The sequence below is a fragment of the Siniperca chuatsi genome, linkage group LG1 (assembly GCF_020085105.1).
Source record: "Siniperca chuatsi isolate FFG_IHB_CAS linkage group LG1, ASM2008510v1, whole genome shotgun sequence".
In the NCBI taxonomy this organism is placed as follows: domain Eukaryota; kingdom Metazoa; phylum Chordata; class Actinopteri; order Centrarchiformes; family Sinipercidae; genus Siniperca; species Siniperca chuatsi.
Genome location: NC_058042.1, coordinates 5,274,192 through 5,291,650, shown reverse-complemented (window position 1 = coordinate 5,291,650; position 17,459 = coordinate 5,274,192). Strand labels below are relative to the sequence as shown.

The 17,459-nt window shown below is 41.7% G+C and overlaps 1 protein-coding gene across 13 annotated transcripts in view; it reads right to left on the bottom strand.

The window, feature by feature from the left end:
• Positions 1 to 17,459, bottom strand: part of nav2a (neuron navigator 2a) — a 226,694-nt gene that overhangs the window by 89,043 nt on the left and 120,192 nt on the right. For 11 of the 13 annotated variants that reach the window (XM_044223117.1, XM_044222433.1, XM_044222523.1 and 8 more), the window contains one exon: positions 1,135 to 1,252. In XM_044223117.1, the coding sequence (XP_044079052.1) occupies positions 1,135 to 1,252 (118 nt within the window). Of the gene's footprint in view, positions 1 to 1,134; positions 1,253 to 9,128; positions 9,216 to 14,603; positions 14,995 to 17,459 lie in introns of those variants that run through there. The other 2 variants (XM_044223269.1, XM_044223193.1) reach the window with 2 other exon arrangements.

The window sequence follows — 17,459 nt, the reverse complement described above, 5'->3', positions numbered from 1 at the left end:
TAAAATGCCCTATGATGCCCACAAGCCAGATCTAACTCTCAAAAAGGAATCACAGGCAAGAGCTGCAGTATGAGAACAGTGAGACTCTTCTCTGAGCAGGACGAAGCTGTGCAGAGCATATGAAGTGTAAATCTGGGTCAGAGACGAGGGGGAAGAGCTGGGAGCAAAGAGAGTCAGTGACATGCTGAGTCACCGGTCAGCTGGTGTCGGCCTGCTTCAGCCTCAAGGCTGTTGGCAGATGAAATGACAGGCCAGTTGAAATGACAAGGCTGATGATGATACAGATGAGTGTGACACGGTCAGAAACACAGAGGAACAGCCCACTTTCACAGCGCACACTAGGTTGAATGTCTTCATTATTCTGCTGTCATGTGAACCCATTGTAACATTTAACTTCTGTTGAAGAATTACAAACTTTCCTATTCCATTTAGGGTCATGAGACACTATTATTATAATCTATACCAATAAGAGAGGGACTGTAATTAACACAGAGTATAACATGGACACCTCACAGTTTCAAAAATGTGCTCTTTTATCAGCAGTACAGCTTTTATGGGCTTTTCTGATATTTTATTTCTTTGTGTTCTTACATAGTAGTACATATTTCTGTCCTGTCTGCAGTTTCTTTAAAGGACATTTTTCTGTTAGTCACTACCTTTTAGTAAGAATTTACACGTGATTCATACTAAAGAACTTTAAATCTCATCACACAGTTTTTCTGTGTTTCTGAATTTCTTCAAGTTCACTCACAAGACTTAGAGTAAACCTGAAAAAGATGGATTTTAACTTTTCTACAATAGTGTTTTGTCCTGACTATCAGCACCCTACAGAAGAAATCTATTCAACTGTGCAGGAGTAAATAAACGCTTTGCATGATTCATACTGAAATTGACATTATTACATCAGATAATAGAGTTAAAGGCTTTAATTCTGTAACATCAACTCTATCTTGCAAAAGAAAAGCTTGTTATTTGATGATGATGTCCTTCTTTTTTAAAATTTGCAACTATTTCTTTGGTAAAGGTCAGATATATCCTTAAAAGTAAAAAGTGTTTCACATTTCTTTCCAGCAACCACAGATCAGAGCTGGCTTCCTTTCACAGATTTTGGAATCAAATGTGTGTTTTCCTTACCTACGACCTGTATGATCTCAGCCAGGAGCACTCCATCTGTGACGTCTGTTTGCAGGTCCTTGATGAGACGCTTGTGTCCTGACTTGGCAAGGTAGTGGTTGGCCCAGTCCGTGTAGATCTGCGGTCAGACACAAACACAACCACGGCGTTCAGTTATGAGCCAACAAAAATAAAATCCAGTCCAAAATAGGGGCAACCCCGTCAGGTCGTCCACGTGTTTCAAACTCCATAAACACTTGAAAACTACAAAAGGTATAAATGCTTGAAGCAAATTTACGACTAATAAAATAACAACATGGTTGAATGAGAGCAGAGTAGCCCTCTTTCTTTTGTTGGGGCTCCGATCTGGCATATATCCGCGTGGTATTCAAATTGGGGCCATTGTGCTCAGCCAGGGCATTCATCTGGGAGCGCATGGCGGCTGTTTTCAATGGGCCATGCTGACATCACTCTCTGGGGACAGAAAAGACCCTTCACTGCCTGGGGGGAGGATAGAAGAGGGGCAGAGCAAGCATCTGAATAATCTGAATAGCTTCCTTCATAATTAGTTGCCAAACTCTTTCTCTTTTACTCTCATCCAGAAAAGTGAGTTTCTATTTCAGGTGGGATAAAAAAAAAGGCACACAAAAGGTTGAAGAGAAGTTGCACAGAACATTATTCCTCCTAAGAAGAAGTTATTTTTGAGAATCTGTTACCTCATGAGTCTATCTTGATTTGAAGCATCGTTCGGTTTGTCTGTAAACTGCAGGGACTCAGTTTAACAAGTCTAACTTCAGAGCAGTTTTCCCCCCACAGGGATCTGAAACATGTGCGACAGCTCGGCTAAATAAAGACACCTCTCTCTCTACGTCTCACTCTTGTTTCACACAAACCTAAAAACTGTTATGCCAGTCTGGTGAAAAAGATGACAGAAGAGAGACAATCAGTACCTTTAAGTCACTGTGTTACTGTCAGCTTTCTGCAGTAATCTGATTTCTTCAGTGTCATGTAAACAAAAAATCTGATTTCCACTCTTAGATGTCTCCTGGAGAAACCCGATTTCATGACTATACACACGTTACCAGGTTTCTGGCTTTTTGCTTGTACACGTGCATGAAGGATAAGTATCGCTGTGACAGCAGTGTGGCGGGATAAACAAATACTCATTAGTCATAGTGATGCATCCTTACTGTATATTCAAAATAATGAAATCCAGAGGCAGAGTGAAACTAAAAGCAGAATCTATCAGTCTAAATATGCCTGTTTCCACAACTACACAACATATTTGCACGTTAAGGGAAAACACTGTCCATTCACTTACAACACTCTTAAAATAAGTAAGCTATGGCTCCAAAATAAGGTCAAGGGTAGGGGAGAAATCTGATTTCTGACCTGCTGCATGTATACGCAAATGTTACAGTAACCAGCAGTTACTGCCAACATACTTCTTATAAATTATTACTTCCTGTGTAATCTAATTTCTCCCAGTAACCTGGTTTCTAATGTGCATGTAAACTTTCTCAAGAATTTAAGCTTTTCACTCATTACAGTGAAACTCAAGTGCATGCATTAGTACCGAATGAATGCACAGCATTGTTAAGGTCAAACCTTAGTACAAACATGGTCACACAACATGCATGATGAGGTGTGTCACACGGTTGTGACCCTTGTTTCTTTGTTTTTGCACTGTAAACAGACCGGGAGCTTTTCTGCCACACTACTCATCGGATGAATCACTGCTCTCACGATGGCTTACAACAGGTGTGAGCACTTCAAAAGGCACACATACACGCATGCACGTACATACACGTCTTCACGCACAAGCTCAGATGCTAAAGGTTTATGAGAGTGCACGACCACACATTAAAACACAAAGAGGCTCGGAGCGACGTTTAAATCACAGAGGCTGCATACCCAAACACAAATACACAGGTATAAAAAGACTCTTGAGTGACACACAGAGCTAAAAAAGCCTTCAAGCAGCAGGATTAGGCTCTTTCCTTTCAATTCACACTCTCAGCTGGTCATGGAGAAAAGGAAGTGCAATGAGCAGGAGCTTTTGTGTGTGTAAGCTTTCTTTGAAGTAGTTTCGGGCAGGTAAATTGAGGGGTTGGAGTGTAATTAAAATCGAGGTGAAATGGGTAGCTGTCAGTCACAGAGCTAGAAACCACAGGGGGGTCAAAAAGCCTGAGGGCAAGAGGGGTATGGGGAGGTTGTGAGAATAAAGAAAAGGGGAAGTGGGCAAGTCACAACAGGTTGCTTTTAAGTCCTGAAAATGAAACTTTTCAAAACACATTTTGTGTCTCTGATGTCTTCGTCTCAGCCAAAACATTGGGTCCAAAGAAAATGTGAATCTCAGGTATTCTAAGTTCGATTTTGAAGAGGAAACATGCAGGAGTGACGCATTTCAGCACTGTGAGATTCTCTAGAGAGAAATTGTACAATGGCCAGATGCATTTTGATAAAAGATTGCCATTTCTAACTTCATTAAAGTACACAAATCAATATTTAATATTAATAAGAGTAAATCAAATTATTACTACTATGAAAGGCCTCCCTTGTAGTACAACTTCACAGAATCATAGCCTACTCTGCAGCTCTACTGAGCTTTAACTTCTTTAGCTCATTGTTTGGGTTTTCCGACAGATTTACTGTATGGTCACGTCTCACCTCTCTCAACAACCTCGTTTCCATGCAGCAGTAGGTGGCGGTTTTCAGCAAACAAGCTCTTATAAACCCACTGTACACTACCTGCCCAGCACCAAACAGCAGACAGACTGTTAGCAAGTAGCTAGTTAAATTAACAACTAACTTAGCTGGTGAAGAAAGTGGAACATGTAGCAGCTAAGGAGCCAGATATTTTTTCAGGAGTTGGTGGAGACCAAAACAGAGCTAAAAGGAGATTAACTATTGGACTTACATTCATCAGTTAAACAGAGACACGTCTCCATATGAATACCTGTGTTGCTCTGTGTCAGCTGGATGTGTAAATAGGCAATTGTTAGCTAACATGTTAGCCATGACAACCTTATCAGGCTTAGTGTCAGGGCTGTGTCTCTGTTGTGGAGTTCCCCTTGCCCCCTAGTGGCCAAAAACATCAATTAATGAAGCTTTGACTGACAGCTATCCTTTCAAACTAGTAGGGTATGGGCCCATAAAAAGTGCCACCCCCCAAAAAGTAATTAAACTGGCTTACAATTAAAAATAATGCAACTCTCATGTTATACTTCACAACATTTGCAATACTTGATTGATCTGGAGGGGACACAATTAAGAGACAGCAAGATGCCTAGCTTGTGGATGCAAAATGTGAACATAAGGAATGAATTACTTTTAACCATTAATAATGGAACCATCCCCAGTGATACATAACAAGCACTGAGGTCCATCCCACCACAGACCAAATGTTACAACATCAGTCAGATGCCTGTAACTCAAAGAGCATGTTAATACACAAATGCATTAATCTGGATCATGTGTGTTGAACCGCACCTTTATTGTAGCTTCTGTGATCTGAAATTTGCTTCATTGGTCACAAAAAGAGAGAAGGAGAGGTGGGGGCTGATGAGACCAGACATCTGATCTGAGAGGCATTTTAATAAGCTGCATGGTTAGTGAAGAGGAGTATTGACTTCATATTGACTCAATATATATCAGACAGGAATGAAGTGTCACTGACTCCAGCCCACATCAGAGGGAAACACATATTGAATAGAAAATTTAATCAAAACTCCCCAGGGTTGTAAATTAATAAATTGATATTGTCATTATATCAGAAATTGAATTCATTAAATGGCTAAGAGGGCGACGAACAGGCTAAGTGGTCGACATTATTGAACGTCAATGCTTTTATTGTACCAAATGAAATGTGTCTGTGATTGGTCAGATTCTTATTCTTTATTTATTTATTTATTTATTTATTCTGTGATCAGATGTTTCTGGATCTAAATCAGGAATCATTGCTAAGTTAAGATTGGATTTTATTTATAATATATTCTTGTATGGCTGCTTGTGTAAAGGCAACATTAAGCACTGCTGCGACAGCTTAAGGTTTGGCTGATTTTGCTATATGGAAAAAGGCTTTTGTACAAAAACATGTTTAGATCCCTCAACATACTGTATTTGATAAAAGTACCAAAATACCTACAACTCATGTTTCGGATTGCCACCGGTTTCATAAAAAGTTTACAGTAATAAATAAGAAGTAATAATAAAAGTAAGTAAACAATTTCCTGGTATATTTCTGTGTGATGTGTACTCATTCATTTGGGTTTCCTCCAACCATCTTAATACATACAATCAGGTTTACTGCAGACTCTAAACCTCCTGTCTGTTTAACACTTGGCCATGTAACGGAACAACAACCTGTCAATGAGTGATGAGTGTTTCCCTGCATTTGGCTCAATACATACTGGGATCTGTTTCAGCCACCGATGACCCTTAACAGTGCTAAACAGGATACAAAAACAAATAAGCGCAGCAAGGCCTCGTTCCTGAAGAATGACAGATAATGTCCCTGTTAATATCAATACACAGTGCACCATGGCATACAATTACAATCTTAAACTCCAGTTCCGACTCCACTCACATCCATATGTCAACACTGAGTGATCCTTATCAACGAGCCTGATGCGCCATGTTCAACAGATATATTTTCCAAGAGGTAAAGTCCCTCTATCCACTGAAACTCCCAGTAATCCCGACCCTCTGCTCATAGCATTGAGGGTCTTTTTTGGGAGCTGTAAATTGGTGCCAGTGTCAGGGACATTCCCGTCACCAGAGAAAGCAACATGACACTGACTCATTCACACAGTCAGGGCCTTATGTAAAATGTCATATGTGGCCTATCGAGCCTGTTGACCTCCTGCTTTGTCATCTTCATGAACAAATTCTGGGCACAGGTTGCATCCTTTTTGATTTTAACACTGACCATGAACAGTGCAGTCAGAAAGTATTTGGACAGTTAGACACGTTTTATTGTTTTTGCTCTGAACTTTAGGATTTGGATTTGGAATGAAAGAATGACATTAAGATTGATTAAGTGCTGACTTTCGGCCTTAATTAGAGAATGTTCACATGCACATAACAGTCAACTTTTCATTTCATATCCAAAGTACTGGATACAGAGACACAAAACAAAAAATGTTTCACTTTTTGTTGTCGATTTTTGACTGTTTTTGTTTGTGAGGTATCATTTTTATCTTTTCATTTGTGACATCAGTTCACTTATTTCTTGATGTTTGTGTTTGGTTAGTTTTGCCTGTTTCATTTATACAGTGTGATTTCTAGATAGCTGTATATTTATATTTTGTTTGTTTGTGTGGACTCCAGGAAGGCTAGCAAACATTGGAAACTAATAGGGATCCAAATAAAAAAATAAAGCATAGCCTACAGTAGCCCATCCCCTCTAACACTGTACACACAGTGGGCTAAGGCTATGTAAAGTGACATCTTGACATATTATCAAACACAAGTCCCTGTAAACAACCGACTATGATTTGTCAATTCACAAGCACGCTTTGCATGAAAGCCTGGGCCCATGTGCATGTTCACATAATAATGTCCAATTTAAGCCTTCAAAAATGACAGAGTCAGTTCTTCAAAGCCTGTGACAAGCAGTGATGAGTCACTCATTTAGACAGCTGCATCTTTTTTTTTTCCTCGCACAAACACACAAATCTGCTTCACATCCAGCATCCCTGCTGCCCCAGCTTGCTGAGTCACCAGGCTGGTGTGCGATGCCCACAGAAGGGCATGACGCATATAGGCCATCCACTCAGCGCTGGGTCAGCCGGGGTGGAGAGAGGGCGAGGGCAGCCAGGGCATCACACTGGGACAGTGCCCTTGAGTTGAGGGGGACTGTCTGACAAAGAAAGAGTGAAAAGTGAGCTTTCTGTTTCGGCCGGATGATTCAACTGCAGGTGCAGAGGCGTAAGTTTAGCAGAGGTCACGACATAACAGAGGCTGATTATACAGTAGGAGGAGCGAAGCAGATGTGCTTTTGTACGTCTTGTGGCCGTGTGTGTGTTCATGTGTTTATGTATCACTGTATTACTTTCATCTCTGTTGTTGTTTGCACTGACACTGACTTGAAGTGATAACCTGTTTGCTAAGCCAACAGGTTATCGTTATCGTTGACGTACACACTTGCATCGTTGCTGCTGAGTGAAAAACTTTAAATGTTCACCACCTTAGTTTTTTGGTTAATGTTGGAAGCTTTTTTTATTTGTGCTGTGGGGTTTGAAATACTTTCACTTTGTAAACTTTGCCTTTTTTTAAATCCCTAATTTTTCAGCAAAAAAATGGTCAAACAGGAAGAATGCTTGCCAAATCTCCCAAATCATCAACAGTTTTCCATGTAAAAATAATCACATTCAGTCAAATACATAGCAAGCCTCAATCTGAACAGATGAGGTTCTTTAACTACGATGAGAGTGAGTAAGACTTTCTTGTCTTCTCATGCAGCGCTTGTCCTCAGGCTCTTCCAACTGCCCATTTTCTAATCTAGTACCTAAAACTAAGTATTCGGTTCATGGAGCTTGTTGGCAGCACACACAGATGCACAGCATGGTGGAAAGCACCAACTTTACATTTGGAGTCAATTAGAAAGAGTCAATTATAAAATCAATTCAAAAGACCGAAGTGCAAAAAAGTGGGACAGAAGTGCATTAAACTTTATGACTATACATGCTAGCAGCTACGGAATGCTCACAAACAGGATATTCCAGGATTTTAAACATGACTGTTTTAATATTACCACAATATTTTGTAAATTAACACAAAAATAGTAAAATAGGCTAAATGTTTTGGAGAAGTCGTGAACAACTCCAGAGGAACCTATTTGCTCAACCCATTGAACTCTTAAAACTCTTCATCTAGGTGAAAATCACAAAAACAGAATTTTTCACGTGACAGCAGCAATATGTTAAATATGTTGCACAACACCTTGGGTCTGTGTCTTTTTAGCTTGATGATGATGATGATGATGATGTGGTGCATTTTTGATTCATCCAGTGGGCTTTGAAAGTCTTTCATAACTGAGATTCTTGTGGATGTTGTGGTTGAGGACCATTTAGTCTTTCCATTGAAATTCAAGCATGAAAATCACAAACCAATGGCTACACTTTACACATTTTCACATGACAACAGTAACACACAACACCTCAGGTCTGTCCGTCGGAGCACAGTTCTCACATACGTCGACGACTCTGGGCTTTCCAGAAACAATTATGTTGATAACTTCAGGACTATTACCCTTATTACTTTCAAGGTTCAGTAAGCAACCTAAAAAGCGCTGCACTTAACACGACATTATGAACTAATCTACCGACATGAGCAAGAACTATAAAGAGAACACAGCAGGACCAAAGCTGCTATAAAGTGCTATCTCTCACGAGAAGCTTTCATAGGGAGCCAGGATTTAAACAGCTCTCATTATAATTCAGGTAATGGCACTGAACCGAGTGCTGAGTCTACAAAAGGCAAGCTCTGATAACAGTCCTTTCTTCTACCTTTTCAAAGGAAATCTACCTTTTAACGTCAAGAACAGAGCCAGCTAAGATGAAGGCCTTGTCCAATGACCATGTTTAGGACATCCAGTGGTTTATGAGGTAGACCCAAATCCCAACAGTAAGCTTTCATTAATTTGTTCAACTGACAGTGTCTGTTACCTGCCTCTTTCAGGGGGCTTCTAAAATAATTCCCTGAATTATCCCCTGAGATCTGGCTCTACCCCTGACGTTTCTATTTCAAGCTGACCCTGAACTCTCTCTCTCTCATAACTCTCATAGGTCCCCTCAGTTAATGTCTGTGGTAGATACAAACACTATCTGTGAATGGCTTCCTCTGTGATACTGTCCATTCGCTTCATGACTGATGTCAGGTTCCAAAATTGCAAAGTAAAATTCTTCTAAGTTCATCAACAGGTGGATAGCCTAAGCAAAAATGCACTCATTCCACCCTAATAGCCCATGAACTCTAAAGCCTTCACTACATTAACCCCTCTAGTTTCTTACCACTTTGTAGTTTTTGCAGGAGAAGCGGCTGTAGCTCCTGGCCGGCACCCTGAGGCCGCCATACTCTGCCATGGAGGCCCGTCACCTTGATAAAGAAAACTAACAGGGCTAAGCAAACAGCTAGAGGTCCATAAACTTCCAGAAGACCAAAAGACGAACGCACTCTGTCATAAAGGTGAGGTGAAACGGGTAAATATAGCCACGCTGTTTGAAAACTCTCCTGTCCTCCTTACATCTCTGTAACAGCTATGTGTGTCTGTCTGGCTTGTCGTCTGTATGAACAAGACATGCTTTACTCCTCTTTTTATGTACTCCCCCCCCCACTGCTTCATAGTGATGCCTCAGACATCCTGACACTGTTTTAACCTCTCTCTCCCTCTCTCTGGGTGTCATTCACTCTGTCTGAGTCAGACACCCTGACTCAGTTCCCTCTTCTGCTACTGGTAGAGAGACAGACCAGCAACATAAAACCCAGAAATGGAACATTTTATTTTTGGGCACTCTATGCTTTAGCAAATTTGATTAAATCTCAGGTACCTTTCTTGATCATTGTAATTAAGCATGTGAAGCAGACAACAGATGTGTTTTTTAACATGTTATGGTGTGACAGACATTTCAGTACATGTCAGTTAAAACAATCTGATTCCTCCAAAGCAGGAATGATAGTAGAAGGTGTAGCTGCTTGCTCTCTTTTTTGTGAGGATTCACAAAAGCGCTCAACTGCTAAATAGAATGATCTATTCATTGGCAAGTTGTCAGATCCTTTTTGGGGTTTGTATGGCCTTGTTCCACAGGCCCAGTATAGTATGCTTTACGTTTGATCACATTTCCACTCTAGCCGCACAGCATGGGATAACCGCTCCGACTAGCAATACTGTCTACCTGCTAGGTAGCAAGGCCAACCTATGATGGTACACTTCCTAGCCGTGTCTTGTGCTACACTGGCCCCACAGCTCAGAGTTGCCCCATGTGTCTGAGACAGATGGTGATGATGTGATGGATGTTTCTCTTCGATGTGACAGAGCTCCTAACGCTGACTGACAAAACACTTTAGTGTCTTCGTCCTCTGACACACCTGGTGGTGTACATTACAGCAGGCGCCCACACACACTAACAAACATGAAACATAAGTTCACATGGGAGGTCTCAGATCTCCCTCACAGGGTTGGACTACTGTTTGAATTGTCTTATGTCATCTGGTGATTTAACTTTAAGCAGCACTGTAATGTGCTGACATCCCCACTACCCTGCTCCATATTCATACACTGACATAAATTCACACCTAGAAGCTGCCCAGAACAACCACATACCTCAACACGAGTTAATCAGAGGGGCATTTGAGTGCATTTGCCCAAAAATGAAGCATGAAGGGGTCACATTGGGACTAAAGGTTTAAAAAGGAAAGAACACTTTGGCAGACAAAGCAAAACAGGTAAATACTATTGCTGACAAGGCCTGTGATATTGTAAATGTCTTTTATCCAGGCATGCCTGCCAACCTTTAATACACACAACGGCCTAGTATACTTGCTGTAGAAACTAGTTTCAAAGGGTTTGTATGAATGAAACGATACATTTGTGGAAAAAAATTGTGGACATTTGCTTTGGACTCCTTAGTATAAACAAGTTAGCCAATTCTTCATGCACTGCCTCCCCAGTGTGTGATGATATTCCATGATGATATCTCATTTTCTTTGAGATTTTCTCATTTTTTACTTTTTCATTACTAAAACAACACACTGGTATTAAGTGCAGTACACAATCAAGTTAGAGAACACATGTTCTTGTCGCGACCTCTCCTGCTGCCTGACCATGCTGAGTCTCATCAATAAGGACTCAGGAAATTTTTGTGCTGCTGCAGGCTGAGGGGCGACATGTGGCAACATATCCCGGTGAACACTAGCAGACACAGACAGATGGCTTCTGAGAAATCAGTGTCCCTGGTCTGTACGATATGACATCAGATGACTGCAGTCTGCTCTGCCAGCTGCTGTGCAGCTTTATACAGGACACAATGATTCCTGCCCTGTGCTCCAACACTGATACTTTCAGTGCATCCTGGTGGCTCAGCTGGCTGAAGTGCATGCATGTACTGCTGCCTCTCTCCTAATCTTTCAAACTCTACTGTCTGATAATGGGGGGGAGAAGCCCTGAAAATGATCAAAATTGCTGCATTAGGCCTTTCGGTGTAGCACCTTTGCGCACCAAACAGCAGGACTGGATATACGAACTGATCTGCTGACTCAATTAAAATTTATTCAGCTTCCACACAGTCAGTTAAATAAAATGGTTTGAGACAGCTACTTAAATTTCCCAGGTTTAGGGCTGCCATTGTTTACGCACTTAGTTTGGTCAATCAGACTTTACATAGTAGTTTAGTTGCTTGATGTGACCAAATGTAATTCCAGGAAGTAGTCTCACAAGCTGTGAGAGGGCTACTAGATGTTTGTGTCTGTCCTGTTATCAAAGGAGGGACAGCAAGACAGAGAAAAGAAATGCAAACTGAGACATGAAAAGATAAGGGGCGCTTGAGTGTATACACGAGTTGCATGTTCTTCATACAGTAACCATATGGAAACTGCAAACTGCATCACCACTGCAGCTAGAGCTGCTTCTTCTCCTTCTCTGCCCCCAGCAGGATGAACCATGGATGGTATTTGGTCTGTGGCAGCTACTCCCCCTCGCCCTCCCCCCCAGCTCTCTGTTGTACTCACACAGGCCTCTTAAGTGGCTTTAGCCCGCAGAAAGCTGAAACAGGCCGCTCGAAATGAGCCCTCATGTCTCTGCTTGCTCTCCGTTTGGCACATGAAGGACATGTGGCTTTGTGAGGCATGGAGGCCATACCAGGCACATGGCAGACAAAACATCTTGGCCAGAGCTCTGCAGTTTAGAGTATGGGAAACAGAGTCATCCATTAGAAAGCCAAGAGACTGGGTGTGCATGTGTGATCATCTGTACATGTGATACATACACTCATTTGAAAATCCACTGCTGGTGGATGGAAAAACTTGACCTTCAAATTGCAAAAATCTAACATTTGCACCCAATAGTGATAGTTTTGATAATTCTTGTGTACAACATTTACCCTGACTATCTGACAACGCCCAAATATTCAGACGTTAATCCAGAATATGATCATTTTGAATTGTGAATACTAGACTTCTAAATCCCCTAAATTGGTGCTTTGGTTGCTTTACAGTTGAAATGGCACAGCAGTGTCTGCCATGCAACATCTGATCAGGACATATCCAGAGACGTGCAGCCTGATGCAAATGAGGGCACAGCAGCCCAGCAAGAGTTATTAAAGAGGACTTAGCTTGTTAGTAGTGCTGTATGAGTGAACAAGCCATATGCAATAATAGTACTGATGCCTTGCCTTGGTCCTTAAAAATCAGCTCCTTACTCTCCTGGTGTAGTACAGTAGCAGTGAAGGTCTGCACACTATAATTTAACCTCAAGATATAGTGGGCTTTACCCATAATGCAGCATCTTATTTAGTTCTGAGCTCCAAAACTCTACAATATCATTGCTTTCAATTCCTTTAAAATGCACTACGTGGGAGTATCCTGTTGCCTAGTAATCAAATACACATCCTGAATTCTGCTGCAATCTCCTCAGTTCAAATCTGTGAGAGACCTTTGCTGCACGTCATTGACCAGTTGCACTAAGGCTAAGGTGCATGCCATGTACCTGTAACATCCTGGGTTCGAATCATGCTCAAGACCTGTGCTGCACCTTAACTTTGAACTTTCACCGTGGGCTATCAAAAATTCATAAAAGGCCAATAAGTTTATCATTTAAAAAAAAGCAATGTTCAATTGCACAAAAACAACTACAATGTTGTCAGGAGAAAATTTAATTACTTAAAATTAAAATTGAATTACTTCCTTCAAACTTCGTACCACCTGGATGCTTGAGATGAACCTTAACAGACAACAATTCAATTTCAATTTTTATTTATTTATATAGCGCCAATTCATAACAGAAGTTATCTCATTGCACTTTTCCTATAGAGCAGGTCTAGACCGTACTCTTTATAACAAAGACTTTGCTCAGTCCATAAGGTCATCAAAAGAATAACTGAAAAACAAATGAGCCGTTAAAAGCATGTTGTGGCTATATGAGTGAGAGTCTGTCAAGGCTACACACAAAGACACACGAGTACCACAAAAACAATTACGGTTCCATTATTTTATTTTTTTCTGCTCTGTGTATAGTGGCATGTCTCTGACCAGGATTCAACACATAAATAATGCATTTTAATTTATGCTGCATAGGTCATGTGTTGACATAAGGACCATGACAATCAAATAATCAATAGACCTGTATTAGAACAGAGAGGATTATGGACATCGACTTCACTTCATAATAAAAAGGAAGGTCATTTTAATTTCTGGAAGTGTGTGCACATGTTCAAGTGTGCATTCCTGTAATCCCTTTATATGTGTGTGTCTGTGTGTGAGTGTGAGAGAGAGAGAGAGAATGACAAACACGCATGATGACCCTGTGGCCCACCGGCCTCCTGTCAGTCATGCTGTGTGGAGGTTAGCGGTGTGTAATTAAACTAGCCTTCTTATCGTCTCATCTCTAGACTCTGGTAATAACCTCCTCAGCTTCCATCTCCCCTTCCTCTGTGGACTCACAGCAGATCCAGATAAGGACCATGGCTGAAAGAAACGGAGAGACACAGAGAAAGACAGGGAGAAAAGAGAGAGAGAGTCCAGGCGGATGGCCTGGGTTGTATGTAAACTCAACAGGGTGCTCATTATACAAAATGACTTTTATTAAATCTGCTGCTTCCCACTTTTATCACATACATCAGCTATTACAAAGACTTTTTTTCTCGTTTGTTTGCACCACATGATTTATCTGCACCTGACCCGCCCTGTATTTTATCACAGTGTCCCAGATCCTGTTGAATATTTACCATCTCTGTGGCATTGTACTTATATCACACCAAACAGTGGGCCACAAAGCAGAACTTAAGACTGTAATTTTCTTATAAATGCTTGAAAGGAGAATACACACACACACACACACTCACACACAAATGTGCCGCAAAACTCTGGTTGAAGTCCTTGCTAAGCCTATTTCAACTTTCCATGCAGACATCAAAGTGAAGCTAGTATCAGGTGAGGGGAAAACCGGGATCCACGCCTTCAGCACTTTCCTCTAATATTAAAACTACCGCCACTAATCCATTGCATGCCTGCAATCCAACACTAGAGCTACTGTAAGGGTCTGGGCTGATGAGACAAGCATTTTCACTGATAAATAAACATACAGTGGATAAAAAACATCTAAGTGAGGCATGTCCTGAAGCTGCAGCGTCAGGAAAGAAACCCAGGATAAAGTTGAGAACAGTGCATTGATAAAAGGACTGTCAACAACAGAAAAAAAGCCTATAGGACTGTGACTTAAACACAATACATTTTTCAACTGGCCCCTGGTGTTGACCTGCAAGTGTTCAGCCTACCAGTTTCATTGTGAAATTCTTCTGCTCCCAGTGGCACAGCATCAAACTCATCTTTTTTTCTTGCAGCTTCCTTCCTCAGACACCTGTCTCACATTGAGGAGGACTGTTGGTTGGCCAGCCAGGCCCAAATATAAGCCATCAGAACCAGGTCTAGACCAAACTGGACCCAACAGTGCTGCAGCAAAACAGAGAAATCCACAGAGAAAAAAAGAATCCAAGGAGGAGGTTGCAGGTTTGAGAAAAATGTCCTGAATGAGTGCACCATGTAGATCCAGAGAAAATGGTAAAGCTGCTGCTTGCTCGAGCCCCAGCAGGTCTCTGTATGCCTGGGGGGGGGGGTCAGTGCCTCCAGCTTCTCTCCACCCACTCTGGGACACAGAGGAGGGAAAAATAAACGCAGGAGGTGAAAGGCAAGAGGAGCACCGCGGCCTCTGCTGCTGCTCTGAGAGGCAGCCAAACCAAACGCACCGAGAGGAGGAGGAGGCGGAGGAGGAGGAGTGGATCCCCCCTTCCCCTCCTCTCTTGCCCACGGCAACACATTGTGCTATTGCTCTTCAATGGACCTTCGGTCATATGGGGAGGAGAAAAAAAGAGAAAAGGAAAGACCTCTTAACCTTCTACCACCCCTCCCCCAATAGCTGACCCCTCCATGACAAAAAAAGTGAGGAAAAAGGACAAAAAGGGATGATCAGCACACCCTTGATAACAGTGGAGAGACTCAATAGTGGGAAGTTCAGAGCTCAGAGGCCAAACCACACAGAACTCAACGCTAACCGACTCTTTTCTATTTATTATGTCTTTAACCAGCTCCTCTGCTGTCTGTTAAAAAAAGCCAAGTTTTATTTTCCCCGACCAGAGACGGAGCAGTCCGGTCTCTGATCAGCCGTCACCCACATCACATTGTAGCAGCTGCATGTGTGTATTTATGTGCATGTGTACAGTGGGTTCATAACCTAAGCATTTCTGTACGTGTGAGTGTAAGAGTCCACAGCACAGGATCCCCTCCGTTTGAGTGCGTTCCAACCCCCTGTGCACACACACCCCACCACCGACCACAAATTACAAGCCGAATTTGAATTTTGGGAAAGGCCCAAGATTTACAGAAAGTTCCCACAGTAGGGGGGTGCCTGATCACTTCCAGCAGGCTGAACAAAAATGCTTTAAGCTTCACGAAACAACAATAATACTGAAGACATGTAGACAGTATAAAGTAATGACCTGTGATATTTTCACAGAAATAAATGTCTGCTTTGCTTTTCTACTGCCAAATACTAAAACACAACAGCGATGCAACTTATAGCTGGTTCTCATATATATGGGTGACTAATTATAATATGATATTTATAATATAAATTGCACTACATACTGCAAGTGTTCAACTGTGACCAAATTTCACCTGAATTTCACAAACAGCACGCTGAGATTGGCTAGCTACTTCGCTGCAAGGCAGCATACAGGAAAAAGAAAATACACTGGGGATTTTTTCTAGCCCCAAATAACAATGCAAGTAAAAGCAGCTAAGCTTTGTAAGGCGCATGTGTGAGCCTTGCATGTTTAAAAAAAATCTTTTTCAAGTGAAAGTCAACACCGGTTGAAGCTTTGACTTGCGGTTTGCAGTGCATTTCAGCAGTAAATATCTGCATGTACGGTTAGCGAGCAGCAACAGCCACCATAGACAAACCAAAAATTTTAAAAAGGGTTACTTAACAAGGAGAACATCACAATGAAACCTACACTAATTGATTGACATTAGCCAGAGGCTCTGTGAGGCTGTCCTTAGGTAAAGTGGTGCTTCAGGCTAAGTGCTAACATAACGGCATAATTGTCTGTACCAGATTTCATGGCAATCATCCGATAGCTGTCAACAGTTCGCTCCACCACAAATAGAAAACCTCGCTGTGGCGCTAGTTGATCAGTTTCTGTACAAAACTTTGTGCCAGTCCATGTAGTAGAAGTTGAGATATTTCACTGGGTGAAAACTTTGACCTGCTGGTGGCATGAAAAGTCAGGGGATCACCAACTTCAGAAGGCTTCATCTACTCAGTCTACCACACCACAGAAACATCAGTCCCCCCCTTGCTTCTAACCAGCATTGATTTAATGACATTCTGGCTCTACAAGAAGAGAATATGTCAGCATTTAGTGCTTGTATTTAACAGTTTTAGTACAGGCCTTCAACAAGCTCATTAAGTGCAGCCACAGTGAATGGGCTGAGTATAGTTCCTTTCACAGTCCCAGATAAACCTCAGTGTGTCAGGGACAATGGGGGGATAACCCCGCCAGGGAGGGCCCTTTGTTTTGGGGGACCCCCACCTCCAAGCTCTTGAGGCTAGGGAGGAAGATTTGGGTGATGGTGGGGAGTGGGGGTTTTGGGGGGTGGCCCTGCTGCCTGGCTGTTCCATTCTGGGTGAAGGGTGGGGCTGAGGCACATATGGACTCACTAGGGGTAAAGAGACATGCACAAAAGCATTTGGAGAGGGATCTACTGTGGCGGTAATGGTAAATTGACTACATATAAATGAATAAGAATGTAGTGCTGAGGAATACTGAACAATTAAAGATAAATTATCGGGTTCACGTAATCTGGTCAAACTACAGCAAAGATGACAGATTGTCTGGTGTAACATTTGTAAAGCTGTTTCACTTCACTATTGGTCTGCAGTGAAAATGTCATCAACTAACCAGGTAACACGAAAGAAAATATATTATTTACTGAAGTGAAGTTTTGACTGTCATCTGGAAAGAGAATCTTCAGTAGCAGAGAATGCCGTTTTTGGTGGTTCACCACTCTGCACCATACACATGGATGTAATACTGATGTAGTAATTAAGAACCATTAAAGATTTGAGCTTAAAC